General features: G+C 48.4%; 1 protein-coding gene across 1 annotated transcript in view; it reads right to left on the bottom strand.

Moving 5' to 3' along the window:
• Positions 1–2,127: 2,127 nt before the first annotated feature.
• Positions 2,128–17,109, bottom strand: part of C2cd3 (C2 domain containing 3 centriole elongation regulator) — a 94,109-nt gene continuing 79,127 nt past the window's right edge. The window contains exons 32-33 of the mRNA XM_051192350.1: positions 15,455–15,566; positions 2,128–2,862 (exon numbers count right to left, since the gene is read on the bottom strand). Coding sequence (XP_051048307.1) covers positions 2,713–2,862; positions 15,455–15,566 — 262 coding nt within the window. The 3' untranslated portion in view covers positions 2,128–2,712. The remainder of the gene's footprint in view (positions 2,863–15,454; positions 15,567–17,109) is intronic.

Genomic DNA, 17,109 nt, shown 5'->3' with positions numbered 1-17,109 from the left:
ACCTCAAGGACAGTGACTTCCCAAGGTCACACAGCTAGTTCCCCATAGAGCCCAACCTTGCCTGTAACCTGGAACACAAGTCATTGGAGGCTTCAGCATGGACAGTTGGGGCCAGAGTGAGATGGGGCAGGGTGAGCCAAATCCTTTGTAGCAACCACTGCAGGCTGAGGTTAGGAATTGGGCACAGCTGAAGCTGGGAGCCAGGTGACATAGAAGAGAGACGAAGAGGGGAGAGAAGGTAGAGGCCATTTTGAAACTTAAGCAGAGCCCTGGTCCCAGGGTGGGTGGTGTGAGTAGAGTGCTTATCCTTTCTTGGTCCACGTCCTGCCCTTATGTTTTCAGGCTCCATCTGGAACTATTAATCTGGAGTTGGGCAGGACTGGGAACCATATGGCGGAGGGGCTACAAGGAGTCAGACTGGAGGAAGCAGGTCCTGGAGGGATGCACCATGGGGAGCAGAGCTCAGCTGGCTCCGGCCTCTGCTTCCTGAGGGTGCCTGGCGTTCTAGCTAGAGTCAGGTTTCTGCTAGAAGTTCTAAGGGTGGCTGCTACAACCTCCAGCTCACCAAAAACACCTGTTTTCAGGTGTCTGGGGAAGGCTTGTATACATGGAAGTCAGGGAGACACTGGTTTGTTCTGGGGGCAGTGACAAACATGCTGTATAACTTGTCCAATCACACCACCTCAGAGCTATCACTAGAGAGGAATGTTGGTAAGTAACACACCGTTCATGAGTATTGTCAGTGTTTTAGACCTTACCATGTCTTTGTCATCAGAGGCTGCCTGCAACCTGGGGTAAGAGCAGCCCATGTCCTCCTGTGGCCCTGTCCTCACTTGACCCATCAGGTTATTTACAGGAGCAGCATTTGGCAGTGAGTGATCTTCACCTGAGGCTTTACCCCTTAGGCCTGGAACCTGGAGGTTTCTTATTCCTTAAGGGATGTGGAACTCCAAGTATTAGAAGCTCTATTCTGAGTGGGGCCTGGGGCTGAGGCCAGTCTTGGCTGGGGAGGGATCAGGTTTGCAGCATGAAGCTCAAGGAGCAGAAACAAATATGAGGGCAGGTTAGGCTGAGGGTCCATGGCCTGTAAAGGGAGAGCTCCTGGGTACTGGTGCACGTGTCTCTAACTCACTACAGGAGCTTGGGCAGAGTCAGTGGGGCTGACATTTCCTAAGCTTCCCTTAGGTGCCAAATGCCAGTCAAGTATTTTCAGAAATGTCACATTCACATTTGATCTTCACAGCAACCCTATGAGGCCGGGGTCTAAAGGTGTCTGTCTTCCAGAAGAGGCCAGAGGGGCCGACACCATCAGGCTAGACCAGAACATCCTTCTGGTTCTTTTGGCAGCTGTCTGTGGCCTGTTCCATTCTCTAGGTTTACTCCAGTACTGGTTTCTTTCAGGAATCCTTCCCTGGATGCAGCAGCCCAGATCCAGAGCACCTATTGCCTGCACCCTGCTTTGGTCACTGAGTCCCTTATCTCTGGGTTTGTCTGTGTCTGGACGCACTTTCTAGCTACACAGAGGCAAAGCATTCGACTTCCTTGACCTTGAATTTAACTATGGGGGGGGCATCATAGTATCTAGGGATACTATGTATCTAGGGTGTAGATTTGTTTTCAGGAGTCTGTGAAATGACAAATGCTTATGGGTGACAAGCAAGGCCCTCTGGTAGCTCCGTTCCAGCCTCATCACCCAACTGGTGCTGTACTTCGATCTGTGTCCCATCAGTCATCCCTACAGGGCTTTGTCTATGGTAGCTGCCCAAGTGGCTGTGTTCTGACAGAGATACCCTTCTGAGACATGGAACTCTGTGGGACCAGGTTCTATACAGCCTTTCACTGTGTTGAGAGACTTCAAGGACCATCAGAGGAAAAGATAAAACCAAGAATGAATAAGCAAAAACCCAAACAACCAAAAGAGGGGACACTGGTGTCACTCCAGTGTGGGCCAATCTGACACTCAAAGAACTCAAGTCTCATGGTGACTCTGGTCCCTTGTTCCAGATGTCTGAGGGATGGTTGTCAACCTCTGTCTTTGCAGCCAAGACTACAAATGAATCCCAACACCTTTTCTAGTGACCAATCCAGAAAATACTTGTGCACAAATAAAATACCAGACTTTTATTAAAGCAAAGGCAGGAACAATGAATTTCAGAGCTGAGTAAAAAACAAACATTAAGTTAAAAACATGGTTAGGTTTCAGATAATCAAATACAGTTTAAAGGAGGTGATCCCCCTTGTTCTATTGATTAATTCAATAAATCATAAAAATAATGTATATCTATAAAAAACCCTCATTCCCAAACAAAGGAGCTGGACAGGGCCCTGGGATTTTTCTCAATTCGGCACACGCTTACAGCAAACATAGCCTGTCCTGTTCAAGCAGAGGGTGGCTCTGGTCAGCAGGAGGCTGTGCCAAGGACACTGGTTTTTCTGTCAGAGATCCTCCTTAGGCCCCATGGTCAGAAGGTGGATGCCTGGGCCATGTTGGGGCCGGAGTCCAATTTAGTTCCAGCCATTGTCTCATTACAGAAGGAAGCAAGGTCCTGAGGCGGGAGCTAGTAGGTCCGGGCATCCCTAATTTAGTCTTAGCTGATTAGGTCTCAAGACACCCATGGGATAGGGTGGTGGTAGTGGCCTCAGGATGCTGAGGGAAACAGATGTGGTGCCTCCTGCAAGCTGAATAAAGCTGAGGGAAGTTGGCTCAGCCCCTCAGGCTTCATCAGGCTTCTGGGAATAGTGGGAAGAGAATATCCGCGCAATCCGGCGAGTTTCTTCCTCAGGAAGGTTGGGAGGGAGGGAGTTAGGTCTGGGGCGACAAGGCCTCTGGGTGAGGGCTCCCCTGGTGGGTTCATTCTTGTCCTGGAGAAAAAGATATCAGCTAGATTAGCATTGCCAGTGGCTGAGTTTGGTCCCTCGTGCTCTGGTTGTGGGCTAACATTACTGCAGACGTGCCTGGTTTGCAAACCACCCCCACACACCTTGTCTTGTTCAACCCTTGCCACAACATCACAAGGTAGGGGCAACTTTCACCCCACAGTTCAGATGCAGTTAGTTTAAGGTCATGCAGTTCTTGAGCAGCTACCATAGACAAAGCCATCTGCTCATTCACCTTTTTTTTTTTTTTTTTTTTTTTTTCGAGTACTCTGTCATGTTCCTGCCCTGAAGCTCAGATCTGTATAGTAAAGCCATCCTGGGCAAGCCTGGTGAGAGCAAGGCCCCCCAGGGAAGAGATGGAGGCCAGGTAGCAAAGAGAAAGTACAGAATGAGATGGAAGTTGTCACCATGGGCAAATGTGCCTGGCTTTACAGATCTTTTCCCTGTCCCCAAATCCACGAGCCTTTCTACATGCCGATGGAGCACTGAGACCACACAACCCTACCTCCCCAGACACTGGGACAGCAGTGTGGTGCAGAGCTTGGAGACTGGGACTAGCTCGTATCCTGTTTGTCTGCTACTAGGATGCAGAGAGGCTTCAGGATGAGTACACTCGGAAATCCCATCTTTTCTTTCTAAAGGGCCATACATGTCAAATGGAGGCAGAGATGATCAGAACAGTTCCTACTGCACAGCACAGAGTTAAACAGGTGAGGCACAGTGATCTATCCAAAGCAGGAGTGCAACAGCCAGAGTGAGAAAAGAGTTGGGTATCTTCTCTACTTCTTGGGTGTTAGTTTCCCAGCCATGAACAAGGGGACTGGGCAAATAAGCAGGACAGTCCCTGCCAGTCCAGAATGCTAAGCAGGAGGGAAGCCAGCTGAGCAGGCTCTCAGGCTGGGCTGCTTGGCATAGCCTGGAAAGTACAGCTGTGTGCTGGGCAGGTCTAGGCTAACAGGGAGGCTATCATTTGTTGGTTTACAGTCCTAGGACCAGGCTCCAGACTAGGCACTTCTGCGGGAGAGAACCAGAAGCTTCAACACAGGCAGGCCAGGTCAAGATGAGGTCCTGGACTGTGAGACCAGTGAATGGGCAGGACTAGACCATGATGACCCCCTGTTTATACCATGCATGGAGGAGACTGCCTCTTGCAGTAAATGCCTTATTCATTCCTTCTAAACCAAGGGCTGCTGGAGTTCTGTGTACATGTCCTTTGGGTTCTCCGCAACACTTCCAAGATTCTCTCTGCCCCCTCCCAAGATCCTGGGGTATTTGGTGTTTAATGGGACACGAGTCCCATTTGATCTTCTGGCTGTAGCTATAGATGGGTCTTCTGGGCCACTAGCTATGGTTTATACTATATTTTCTTTTCTCTCTGCTATAGTGAACGGGAACTTAAGAGGCTAAGCCAGATGGGCAATGGTGAGCTGTGTCACAATGAACCTCTGACTGCAGGGATTGGTCTCTGATCCTTTGTCCGACAATCCTAAACCAGATCTTTGTTTCCACAGTTGCTAGAAGTTCATTCTCTACTTTGGACTCTATACGGTTCTGCTCAGCTCATGAAATGACTATCACAGACATCTGCTGGTGGCTCATCAAGCCTTCTAGAAGCTTAGGACCTACTCCATCTGATTGACTCATGTGGAAAACACACAGACGTGGCTCCTGTCCTTGAAGAGCTGATCAGGCTAGAAGAGAGGTGAACACTGGTCTACCCAGCAGTCACAGAGATGAGACCTGGAGCTCTGAAGCATGGAGAAAGGGGCCATTAGTAACAGCAGGGAAGGCCCAGGCAGACTTCAGTGAGTGCTGGGACCTAAGACAGGCTGAGTTTCAATGGGGTGGGAGTGAGGCCACCCATGAGGAGGAAGGGCACACACACAGGCCTACAGCTGCTGCTGGATCCTATCACCCTTGGAGATGAAGCTAAGGTGGTTGGTTCAGCCAACTTTCCAGCACCCACACCCAGACCCAGTGACCCAGGAGACCTTATCTATATGGCCCAGGCCTTGGCCCCATGTGCAGGGGAGAGCAGTAGAGATACATATACCCACTAGCAAATGTTGACTTTCATAAACATCTTTATTAGTATCTAAGAGTCTCTTTAGCACAGTTGCTACTGTAAAACATATGAGCCTGAAGGTGGGGTGGAAGGAAATGTGCTAGCCACTCCTCTCTACACTGCCATGCCCCTGCCTAGGGGAGCTGCACAGCAAACAAACAAGCAGGCACACACCAGCCTAGCACCCACACTCCCCAGGAGGTAGCAGAAGCGCACATGGGAAGTGGATCATCAAACCTGAGGGGTTGCAGAGTCTTCGGAGTAGAATCCCTAGGAGGGAACTTAAAAAAGGGAGGTGAGAAAAACAGTCTGAACAGGGTATGATGGGAAGTGAATCCAGATGCAGAGGGGATTTCTCTGCTGACAGCAGTTTTGCCACTCTGGGCTGAGTGCAGGAATGGGGTCCTAGTGAATGGAGCCTCAGTACCCGGGAGACAGAGGCAGGCAGATCTCTTGAGTTTGAGGCCAGCCAAATCACATAGTAAGAACCATGTCTCAAAATCAACCAACCAACCAACCAACCAACCAACCAACCAACCAACCAACCAACAACCAAAACAAACAGACACAACAAAGAAAGTCTGGAGGAAGTTTGACCTATTCCTCTTCAGTCTCAAAGAGCTGATCTGGAAAAGTGTGTGTATGCACATGTGTGTGCTCACATGTGTGTGGTGTGTATGTATGAGAGAGTGAGAGAGAGAAAGATAGAAAGAGACAGAGAGACAGAGACTCTCTTTGTCCATGTTCCTCTGATGTGGTCTCATCAAAAGTGCTATCTGGTCTGCAGTGTGGTCTGATCTCAATGCAGGGCCCTTCATTACATCTTGATGTACCTCATCCAGGAGGGAGTGGGAGATGCAGGTGCCTGGCCCAAGTTATCTTTAAGCTTCTTCAACCTTTTCTCAGAGGGGAGGTAGTGGGATGGGCGGAGGGAATATTGGTCTGTGGTACAGATGACCCCTCTCCTTGCTCAAGTCTGAGACTCTTTCTGTTTGTGTTCTCAGTGCCCACTGCTAGAGAGCTAGTGACTGCTTTTTCTTCTCTATCTACTGTGAAAATCAGAATTCAGAGCTGCCCGAGGCTCATGCCAGGTACACTGTACAGAACACAGGGGGGCATGCTGGGGCTAGGGCTGACCCTGCCTCAGACACCAGAGCAAAACAAAGCTTTTATTATTATCTCAGGCAAGAAGTTAGGTGCTAAGCAGAACTAGGTTTGGCACCTCCCCAAAGTATGCTTAGTGCTTGGCTAGGCAAGTGCTCCCCCCACCCCCAGCCCCAAAAGATCCTCTGGGCTGGGCTCATGGATGGAACTCTGTTCTTTTCCAGAGAAGCCCCGGTAAGTGATGAGAAACAACACTGCAGAGAGAAAAACTGAAGGCAAACAGCTGCCCTGCTCAGCCAGGCTGCCTGGGCTGCTGCCTCAGAGGTTGTGTGAGGGCTTCACACAGCTGCTACCTTGTTCAACTTTCACCCCCTTGGCTGGCTGCCCTGCTCTGGGGCAGCTGCCACTTTCCTTCCCTAAGGTAGTGACAAGGACTTCCCTGACACTATAGACAGCAGAGAACTTAGCAGATACAGCTGCGAGTAGGGGTAAGTGGAGACAGACACTCAGACCAGAGGCCCAGTTAGCCAAGCGACAGCATGGCTGGCCTCTCCATTTCTGTTAGCACTCTGCTCACGGGGCCCTCCTATCCCAGTGCCCTCTGTGCCTTACCACCTGGTACCTCAGTCCTTTGGAGAAGTCATTCATTCCTAATAGGCCTAACCTGAAGGGCTCCTGCTCATACCATCTCCTGGACCTCAGTTTCCACAAAGAGGGGCCTGGAGAGCCAGACAGACTCCTTAGTCCACTAACCACATTCCAGACTCCAGAGAGGCATGGGTTAGAGTAACAGACCTGTCAGAGATCCTGGATCCTGCCACACACTAGCCTGCTTGCAGCTCAGGTCTGGACTTGAGCACAGCACATGCCAAACGTCTACAGGCCTTTCTGGGGAGGCACTCATCAACTTGCTGTCTGGGTCAGGCTAGATACCAGCCAGTTCTGGCTTCTTCCCTGCCTTCTGTATATTCTTGGCCGGGTTGCTCATCTCCTTCCACAAGCTTTACGAAGCTGGCAGCAGAGCCTCCCTGTGATGTTTAGGTCCTTTTTTTTTTTTTTTTTCCCTGGACTCTGGGATCTGAAGGCTCAAAGAAATGAGACAGCAGGTCAAGACCTCTTGCTAAACAAGAGGGGCAGCTCAGCCATCTGTGACAAGAGGGTCCTAGACTCAGGAGGTTCCCTTGGTCCTGACTCCTTTCTGGGATGATCTGGTGACTGTGGGGGATTGTACATCTTTCTGGTGCCACTGGGCTTAGGAGGAGCAACCAAGGGAAGGAGAATTTTTTGGTTCTAGGGAGAATGGGACCTGCAAAGCCTTAGCTTCAGTGACAGGCAGTGACTGTTGTGGCAGGAATATACTCTTGGTGTGGACTGTATGCTGGTCTGGCCTCTAACTCATTATGAATTGGGCCCAGCCAGCCAACTGCTATGGTTTAGGAAGCTGCTCTCCGGACTTCCGGGGCTGCCCTGCACCTTCCCAGCACCCGTCCTGGTCCCAAGCATTGGATCATGACTCTCTCTCCCAACATTTCTGCACTATTATTACCTCTCTCCTCCCCACATTTGCCAGAGGGAATACCTCATGAGAGAAGACATCTGGATGATGGTAGTAAAAATAAGACAGCTAACATCATGGTACTTACTACGTTAGGGGCAAGAACTGTTCTAAACACACTGTATCTGACTGAGTCACTCCACAAGCAACTCTGGGGCAGGTTCTGTTACACCCACTTTTCAGATAAAGACAACACACAGGAGTCAGATAACCTGCCCCAGGTTATGTCTACAGGCAGTGGCAAAGCCGAACTTTACACCTTGGTTGTCTGGATTTGGAAGTCATGTTCCCATACAAAAATCAAGTCAGCTGCTTCTCAGATTAGAGAACACACCACCCAAGGCCTGAGAGCCAGCAGCAGACCCATGCCTGGTGACATCTCAGCTCACTCGCTGGGGCTGGGCTTCTCAATTTCTGGCAGTATCTGTAATGCTGTAGGCTCATTGATGGAGATGGGCAACTCAAGGCCTCCACAGCAGTCATTCCTGGTTTTGTCTTCTACTTCCTGCCTCCTACACTGTTTATGGAGAAATGTGTCTGGCCCGGTGTCTGTGGTTAACCCAAGGCTGTTATGTGAAGTAGGCAGAGGAAGGCCCAGAACAAGAGGGGAAGAGCCAGTCTGCAGGCAGAGCAGAGAGGCCAGGGCTCAGTGGGCAGGTTGCTGCTTGCTCTTTAATTCCTAGCCTGCTGACTGCGTTAGCCCAGCCCCCTCCCTCTCTCTTAACTCCTCTTGGGCACATACTGATGGAACCCCCCCCCGGGTCGAGTGATTTCCTACAGTTTCTTCTGAGTTGTACAACTCTCAAAGCCTTTCCTTCATCTTTGCTGAATTCTCCCCAAGCCCCCTTAAGGCCCTGCCCTCCATATTTACCCTGTTGGCTTTGTTTCACCTGAGTGCTGATACAGGTGGATGACATTTGAGAAAGTCTACGAGCAGGGGGGAGGCCAGTGCTTCTGCAACTACTAGGAGCTCAGGTGAGGAATATGGATTTGCAGGGCAGGTGCACAGAGTCCTGACTTTGGTCCTAGTGTGACAAGAAAATAACTTAATAGGCATCTCCTATCTAGTTTGGCCCTAGAAAGCCTGCTCTGCCGTGGAGCTGAGATCTTCATGGAAGAGGCCAGCAACTCTTCCTCCGTCTTTCCCTAACTAGAACTGTGGCTGTTTGCACACCTGCTGAAAGAGAGAAGTTCTAGTTCAAAGCAAAGCCAAGGAGGCCTTTCTAGTCCTGCCTGCCTGTCCCTACACAGCTCTGGCCCTCCTACTCACCGATGGGAAGTCACCAGACAGTTCTGAACAGAGAAGCCATGTGAGTTATCTTTATCTGTGGGCTCTCTGTGAACAGAGGTGCTGGGGGAGGTCCTGAAGAGCTTTGCTGAAGATGGATCCCCACAAATTAGATGGGTGTGAAAGAGGAAGAGATTTGGGAGTGAAATCTTGAGTTCAGTGTTAGACCTGTTCAACTAGAGCAGGCTATCTAGTAGACCACCAAGAGTTCATGCTGGCGAAGAGACTCTGGCTAGCTTAAGTGTGGTGAGCATGGCTCTCCAATTCCCTCTGCCTTGCTAAAATCTGTTAGATTACATTCCTAAAGCTAGCACCCAGGTCTACTCCCTTATTTGGCCAATTCCTCCTCCTGAGGCTGACTACCAAGATCCTGCTATCAAAGTATTAAAGTCCAGCAATCAAAAGTTTCCTTTGGCTCACTTAATTAACATGCCCAATTAAAACTAAACACTTCATCCTAACACGGGGGTGGGGTGGGGGAGGGGGTTCCCCTTGTACCTTTATAAACCACCATTTTCCTATGTGCCATGCCTATCTCCCCTCTCTCCAGAGGTACCCCCCCTTTCCCTTGTTCCCTTCTCCTTCTCCCTCATTCTCGACCCCCTCCCTGTCTTTGTTTCTTATTCCCTGCCTTCTATCCCTATGGGGAAAATAAATCTTTGTGCTGAGAACTTGGGCCTGGGGGTCCCGAGTGACACGTCTCCTTTCGCTCAGAGTTACAGGTTTAGGCTAAGATGGCCAAGAGTCACTGTCCGGGCTTGTGTCTCTTTCTGCTGAGATGGCAAATACACTGAGGGCTGAGACTGAGTTAGGGTTTTTGAATTTTGTCGGCCTAAGAGAATGGGGTTCTCTGCTCCCCAATGGTAAAAGTGGGGTGCAAGTATGACTGGGATGGTAGTGGTAGAAAGTGTGAATAATGAGTGACACTAGAAAGTCAGGAGTGACTGAGTGTGGCTGGGCAAAGTGGGGTGAGCTATTAGCAATTCTTATTAGGAGGAAGGATTAGCAGGGCTGGGTAAAGGAATGGCTGCAGGCCATGAGTTATAAAGGAGGGAAACAGATGACCCCGTACACTGACAGCAGTTGAATTTCCTGTGAGGAGGAATGAGGGTAGCAGAAAGAAAGTGACTAGTTCAAGTTTAGGACCTAACAATTATTTGTGTCACATCAAAAATGTGACTTCTAGGATCTTAGTGGATGGGCACTGGCAGCAGCAGCAGCAGGAAGTCTTGACTGGAGTTGACTTGAGTCACCAAACAGTAATAAAGATTGATAAAGTGAAGTAATCAGAGGTGAGATGTTACTGAGACCCCGTAAGGGCAGACGAGCACCCAGAACACTCACAAATCCCTGCTCTTCTCAGCCACTGCTCTTCTCCCCTGGAAGGGAGTCAGGCGGCAGGCGCGGTCGCACCCGCTTCTGACCTCCATGGACCTCATGTGGTATACATTCATACATGTAGGCAAAAGACTCACCTTAAAAACAAAAAATAAAAAAGCTTTCCCTTGATTTCATGTGCCATCCCAGCCACTGTCCTATTTCTCTGCTCCAAACTCACGTTTTATTATCATTATAATTTTAACGACACAAGATTTTATGACTTCACCGCATACCAATGAATCTATATAAGTAAATAATGTAGCACAATAAAAATGAACTCTATAAATCTGCAACCCAGCCTAAGAGGGGCAATATTGTTAGTATTGTTAATGACCAGCATGCCCCCTCCCCCGAAACTAGAAACACAGTAGGTAGCTACACTGATCAGAAGCCAAAACAGATCTATCTATCTATCTATCTATCTATCTATCTTTCTTTCTTTCTTTCTTTCTTTCTTTCTTTCTTTCTTTCTTTCTCTTCCTTCCTTCCCTCCCTCCTTCCTTCCTTTTCTGGTTTTCTTTATCGAGACAAGGTTTCTTTGTGTAGCCCTGACTGTCCTGGAACTCACTGGCCTCAGCTCACAGATCCACCTGCCTTTGCTTCCTGAGTGCTGGGATTAAAGGCGTGTGCCACCACTGCCCAGCTGTACCTCATTTTTTTGAGCCCCTTTCCCTGAGCTTGGAACTTGTGTTCCAAGGTCCTAGGACCCTCCTGTCCCCTGCCCTCCAGTGTGACCCACCACACAGTGTTTACATTGCGCAGTTTTTTCCCACTGAGGCTACTTTTAAAGACTTTCCGAAACTCCAGACTTTGAGATGATTATGATGTCCCTGTTCAAATGGAATTCTCAATTAACTCTAAAGTAATAAAACACTCTAAGTTCTGATGACCCCCGGAAAATATTTCAGTGCTTTGAAAAAATGAATTTGAAAATACACATCTCTCTGAACTTTTGGTACCTGTGTTATTAGTGTCAAACTACATGCAGAGATGCTAAAGAATGACGGTGTTTATTTGGGACTAAGCAGGGAGTGCTGCATTGTGGAACATATGTACATCATGACCCATGGGCATGCCAAGGGGGTGGGAGAGGGGACTGTTAGGTCACTGACAATGTCCTAATGACATCATGGGGCCAGCTCAGGGGATCTGACCTGGGAAACACAAGGATTGCTAGTGGATAAACAAAGCCTAAAATCAGCTTTCCCCAGGGACCTGTGAAGTGGGTTTCTGTGCTCTACACACCACTACTTCCAGGCAATAGGTCATTTAGTTCCCTATTAACACACAGCCGAGTCACATATAGGAGTCCTCCACACAGCTCCTAGGCTCCTCCAGACAGCAACCCCTCCCCCTAACTCTTAACTCCTCAGCTGTTCCCGCTTACAGGCTTCCTCCCTTTGTAAACACTGCTCTTTAAAACTGGCAAAGCTTTCCCTGCCTTTGGCTGGTCTATTCTCTCTGCCCCCTGAGAGACAGCCTTGGCAGTCTGAATAACCCTTTCTTTTCACCCGTGGGGTGATCCCTTTGATGGTTTCACTGTAGCCTCCCTTAGATGGAGCTTCTAAAGGCAACAATGAAAACAACCATTCTGGCTGCAAGGACTATAACAAAATGGTGTTCAAGGGCCAATAACAAGGGCAGCCTGAGTCCAAGGCTGAGTCAACAGTGCCGGGCAGACATCCCACAGAAGTCACAGCCTTCCTGTGAAAGGCTGTGGAGGCTGTGTTCAAGGTATCATTTGTGGTAGTTCCTGATACCAGGCACACATGCACGGGGTCCCCTTCTTTATAATTTTCCATTTCACTATTAACATTTCCAGAACAACTCCAGCTCGGTTTTGGTAAGTTTCATACTAGTGCCTTAGACACACAGGTGATCTGACCTTCAGCAGGAGCAGGCTTCCAGCCAAAACCCATCTCCTGGGGTTTCCTGGTCTGGGGCCTTCCAGTGCTGAAACTGGGCAAACTGGGCAAGTCTTAGGACTGAGACTTAAGTCCTAAGGACAGAAGAGGCCCCAAGGTCAGCAAGCAACGGAGTTCCTACGGGCAAGCCAGGGAGAGAGAGCAGTGGGAAGTTCATCTTCCTGAAACTTAGTGTGCCCTTTAAGGGAGATTCTCATCTCTTCTTTCTCCCACACGGTCTTGAAAAGATGACAGTCTGTCCCTGTGGGGAGGAAGCCACCACAAAGGCACAAACATGAAACAGGAACATCTTGGCACTTTTTGTCACAGTGGCTGTGGAACTCTTCCTGTGGGGCATGACTCACTGACCCTTCACCCACTTGGCCAGGGGACAGGCGGCAGGGAGAATATGAGTGTGCCTACTGAATTCTCACCCTCACCCTGTCCACCACTTGTTAGCCTGATGCCACTTAGAACAAAATTGAGACCCAGAGAGGCCAAGCCACGTCCAAAACCCATGGTTACTCACTAGCAGGTCCGGTGTTCTGTTACATGAATGGCATGCTCCAAGTTGGTGCTCAGTGCCTGGACCCAGCCCCCAATGTCTAGTGCAGACGTTTTGGCTATGTGTGTGAAATGCCAGAAGAGGTGCAGGGGAAGGAGGAGAGCCAGAGGAGGAATCAGGACCACAAGAACCCACCGGTTCCTTGAGGGAACAGTATCTCTGTCCCTGATGGGGATCTACTAAGATAGGCAGGACCTCAGGTTGAGCTGTCTGCCAAACAGATGTTTTGGAAACATGCTGAGGAGTTTGGAGAGAGAGGGAGAAGGAAACCAGTGAACGGTTCAGACATCTCAATGCTTCTCTTGAGAACTATCAGACAACTGTCTCTTGGCCTGTTAGCTATGACTAAGTATAGAACTCTAATATAGGGCTCTCAGGACCAGGCAGTACTGACTCCATCTAACAGGGCCTCTGGGGAGGCATGTGAAATGTTTACATTGTTAACTACTAAATGAAGTCTATTTAAATCAAGGCAGATGAACTAGGAAAACATTCCCATGTGCTGGGCGGGGTGGTACGCTGTAATTTCAGCACACACACAGAAAACAAAGGAAGCAAAGTAAAGATTTCAAGTGGAAAGCAGAGGGCAGGGTTTAGAGACACAAACAGATTCACTTGACACGCCCCCCCCCCCAGTCTCCAGGACTGTGACAGGAGACACAGTTTTTATTTATTAGTTTCTACATGTAGACATACATGTAGACCTTGTAGATGTGGTCAGGAAGCTCTGGTCCTCATCGTCATGGTTTGGATAGTAAGTGTTCCTTCAAGTCCTATGTATTTTAAAGGCTGGATCCCTGGCTGATGGCACTACTTTGGGTGATTCTGGGAGTTCAGGAGGGGGTCTGGTTGGAGGTTGATGAGCCTCTGGTGGTTACATATGGCTGCTGGTCCTTCTCTTTTTATTTACCTGCTTCTTGTCTGTTGTGAGGTGGGTAGCTTTTGCCACAATCAGTGCAGCCAACGACTATGGACTGAGACCTCTGAAGTAAGCCTTTCTCTTTTAAGTTGCTTCTGTCAGATAGTATGCTACAGTGCCAACTCTGATGTTCTCATTTACTAAGCGGGGTTTAATCATTGGGCTATTCCTTAACCTAGAGACAGGAGAGAAGCCCTAGTCCCTACTTCACATGACCTGTCAGATCTACATGACCCCAACTGGATGGCATTCCCCTACATATGGAATTGGGGTGGGGGGATGGGGGGATGTGAGATTGCAGAGAGGGTAAAAGAGAGAGAGGGAGGGAGAGAGGGAGGGAGAGGGAACTGGGATCGACATGTAAAATAATAATAAAAAAAATGCTTTGACTCCAAAATTTAAGTTCAAGGACAAGTTACTGGGGAAAAGGATTTCTATTTTTGTTTCCAAAGAAAATGAAAAGCTGTGGATTCCTTCCAGACTAATGTGGTTTGATCAAGCCAGACCACCTGAAACAGAGTAGCAGGTGATCCTACATTCAAAACAGCTGGACAAAGCAGCCTTACAGACTACAGCCAGGATTTCTGCATCTTCTTAGAATCCCCCATGACAGCACCCCTTACCAGTAGGAAGTAGTTTGGAAAGAACGACGCCAAAATTCCCAAATATTGTCTATAAATGTTTGTTTTCATTTAAATGGACTTGGTTATATAAAATAAATAATAAATAAAAAAAATTAAATGAGTGCAAAAAAAAAATCATCTGGCTATTCCATCCAGTCCTGGAGGCTTAGAAGTATGACTGTAGGGTACTTAGAACAATATCTAAATCAAGGAAGTATTGAATAGGGGCTATTGCCACAGTGAACAAGCATATTTCACCTATAACTTACATTTGTCTCTGGAAAAATGTTTTGAAAGCTCTGGGGTGGCTGCTTTGTGTCTGCTACACTGTACCAGTACCTGATCCTTTCCCCCCTATGTTATGTGACTTTTCTTTTTTAATTTTTAGAGACAGGGTTTCTCTGTGTAGCTCTGTAGACCAGGCTGGCCTCCAACTCAGAGGCCTTGCCTCTGCCTCCAGAGTGCCCAGCAGCCTTTTCTTTTTCTATGTACTTGTAAGTTAGGTCACTTTCTCCCCAGAGGGAACCCAAGGAGGAAAAGCAGTCAGGTGGCCCTGGAGACATGGCAAGGTAGCCTGGGGCAGGGTCAGGTCCTTAGACAGCTCCCTCTTTTAAAGAAAAGATGAGCTCACATAGCCCAGGCTAGAACTGCGGATACTACTGTTTCCACCAAATGTTGGAGTCACAAGCCTCAAGCCTCTGACACCATCCATACCTGACTGACTGGCAGGTAGCCTTTTTTTTTTTTTTTTTTTTTTTTTGATCTGTGTTACACAAAGACAGATAGATAATTCATCTATATCTATAGGTTATATATAATAGTAACATTAGAATATCATTAGTATTTTTGCTATTTGCAATGAAGACCAGGCACTATATCAGAGCAGAAAATGGAGAACAGGGATCTGTAGGCACGTCCCAACTGCCCGATGCTCATGAACAATGAAGTTGTGAAGGTGTTTTGTAAGTAGCAAGTAGGCACGCTGCTTCTATTACTCTGCTCTTCATCTGCACCTGACTGGGCTGTCACAGTCCCCAAGGGATGCAACTCTTGTTTGTGGTGACCCCTGGAGCAGCTTCTCCAGGGAGATGGCCCAGGGCAGCTCTGTGTGCCCTATGCTTTTAGTGATGAGATGCTGACTGGACAAGAAAGGGAGCCCAGTGGATGCTCTTACCTGATCAGTTGTGGCTGGTGGTGGCAAAGCCGGGGAGTGGGAGATCATGCGTAGAGAGGCCTCCAGTTGTTGGGGAGGCAAAAAGAAGTTGGGCACCACAATAGGTTCTGGGCTGCAAGGGTGGTTAAGGGACAAAAATACCTAGAAGCCTACCCTCATGCCAGACCAACACTCCAACTGACCGCAACCACACCATTCATGCTTTCCTCATCTTATTCCTCGTATCTGTGAATCCTTGGCAGAGTGGTTTCCTCACTGGAAGACCCTGCCCTCTCCTAACATGTGTCCCTCCTCCTTCCCTTCCCTCTCTTTAGCCTCTAATGGGCTCACATCTCAACCTCCACCAGGAAGATTTTTTCCTAATCTTAGCCCCCCCCCCGCCCTCCCCATGCCCAGTTTGTAATACAGAAGAATGCTCAATTATTATAAGACTTAATTATTTTATGTGTATGGGTTTTTTCTCTTTATATATGCCTGTGTACCACATGCATGCCTTATGCTCAAGGAGGCTGGAAGAGGGCACCAGATTTCCTAGAACTGGAATTACAAACAGTTCTGAGCCAATATGTGAGTGCTGATTGAACCCGGGTCCCCTAGAAGAGCAGCCAATGCTCTTAACCACTAAGCCATCTCTCCACTCCATATTTAGTTTCATATGACTTCCATATGTGCCCAGTATTCTTCAAGTTTCTCAATAGCAGTTTCCTTCGGGTCTCCCAGTATCTGCCTAGAACTTGAAGGAGGAATGGTTGCAAGGGTTGAACACTGGCTGAGGGCCTGCTGTTAAGTGATGTTTAGACACAGGGAGGGTAGAAAGGCGGCCTAGGGCAATGCCTTGATCAGGATGGAGGTGACTGGTGCTGGGAGGACCTGTTTACTGGCTGTTCTCCGAACACACTAAAACCAAAACAAAACCAGAACTGGGAGTGGGAAAGTGTGGAATAGCTGGTCTGTCTGATCAGCATGCAAAACCTCTACAGTGTGGGCTGTGGCTTGGACTTCTCTGTACCCTCACAAGCTGCTGTTGGAAGCACTGTTCTGCAAATCCGTTGAATCACAACACTGACTCAGGTTACTTTAATTTTGAGGGAGATGAATGGGACTGTTGTAGTGCTGTTTTTCAGGGTTTCTGTTTAAGCAGCAAAGTATGGCTCTGACTTAATTTATTTACCCAGCTTTCCATTTTATTTGTTTTTCTATTATGACAGATTGGCATCTAAGAGGGCAGACAATATTATTTTCATAACCCAATTTTTGTTACCTAGCACAGTGCCTGGGGCAGAATAAATGCTCAGTGAGTATGTGTGGAGAGGGTGGCATGCACCCACGTATATAAGCCTTTGATTTTCCTAGAGAAGTGGGGTGGAACAGATATCCCAAAGGAACAGAACCCTTTGACCTGGGCTATCTCCGGAACTTGAGGAGGGGCTGGGCCACAGTCAGCTGATGTTACAGGGAAGAAGCAGCATTGCTGAGATGACAGGGGTCAGCTGGACCTGTACACAGAGCTCTCCTCAGCTTGTCACCTCCTGCTTGCTCTGCAGGGTTAACTGTCTACTTTAAGATTCTTTCTCCTTGGTTTATCAAAGTATACAAGATTCTTACATGTAGGAGACTATACTGTGCCCCTCCCAACCCCACCATGAATCCCCTTC

This window comes from Phodopus roborovskii, unplaced genomic scaffold, assembly GCF_943737965.1.
Source record: "Phodopus roborovskii unplaced genomic scaffold, PHOROB, whole genome shotgun sequence".
In the NCBI taxonomy this organism is placed as follows: domain Eukaryota; kingdom Metazoa; phylum Chordata; class Mammalia; order Rodentia; family Cricetidae; genus Phodopus; species Phodopus roborovskii.
Note: the sequence above shows the minus strand (reverse complement) of the source record. Positions and strands in the feature narration are given on the sequence as shown.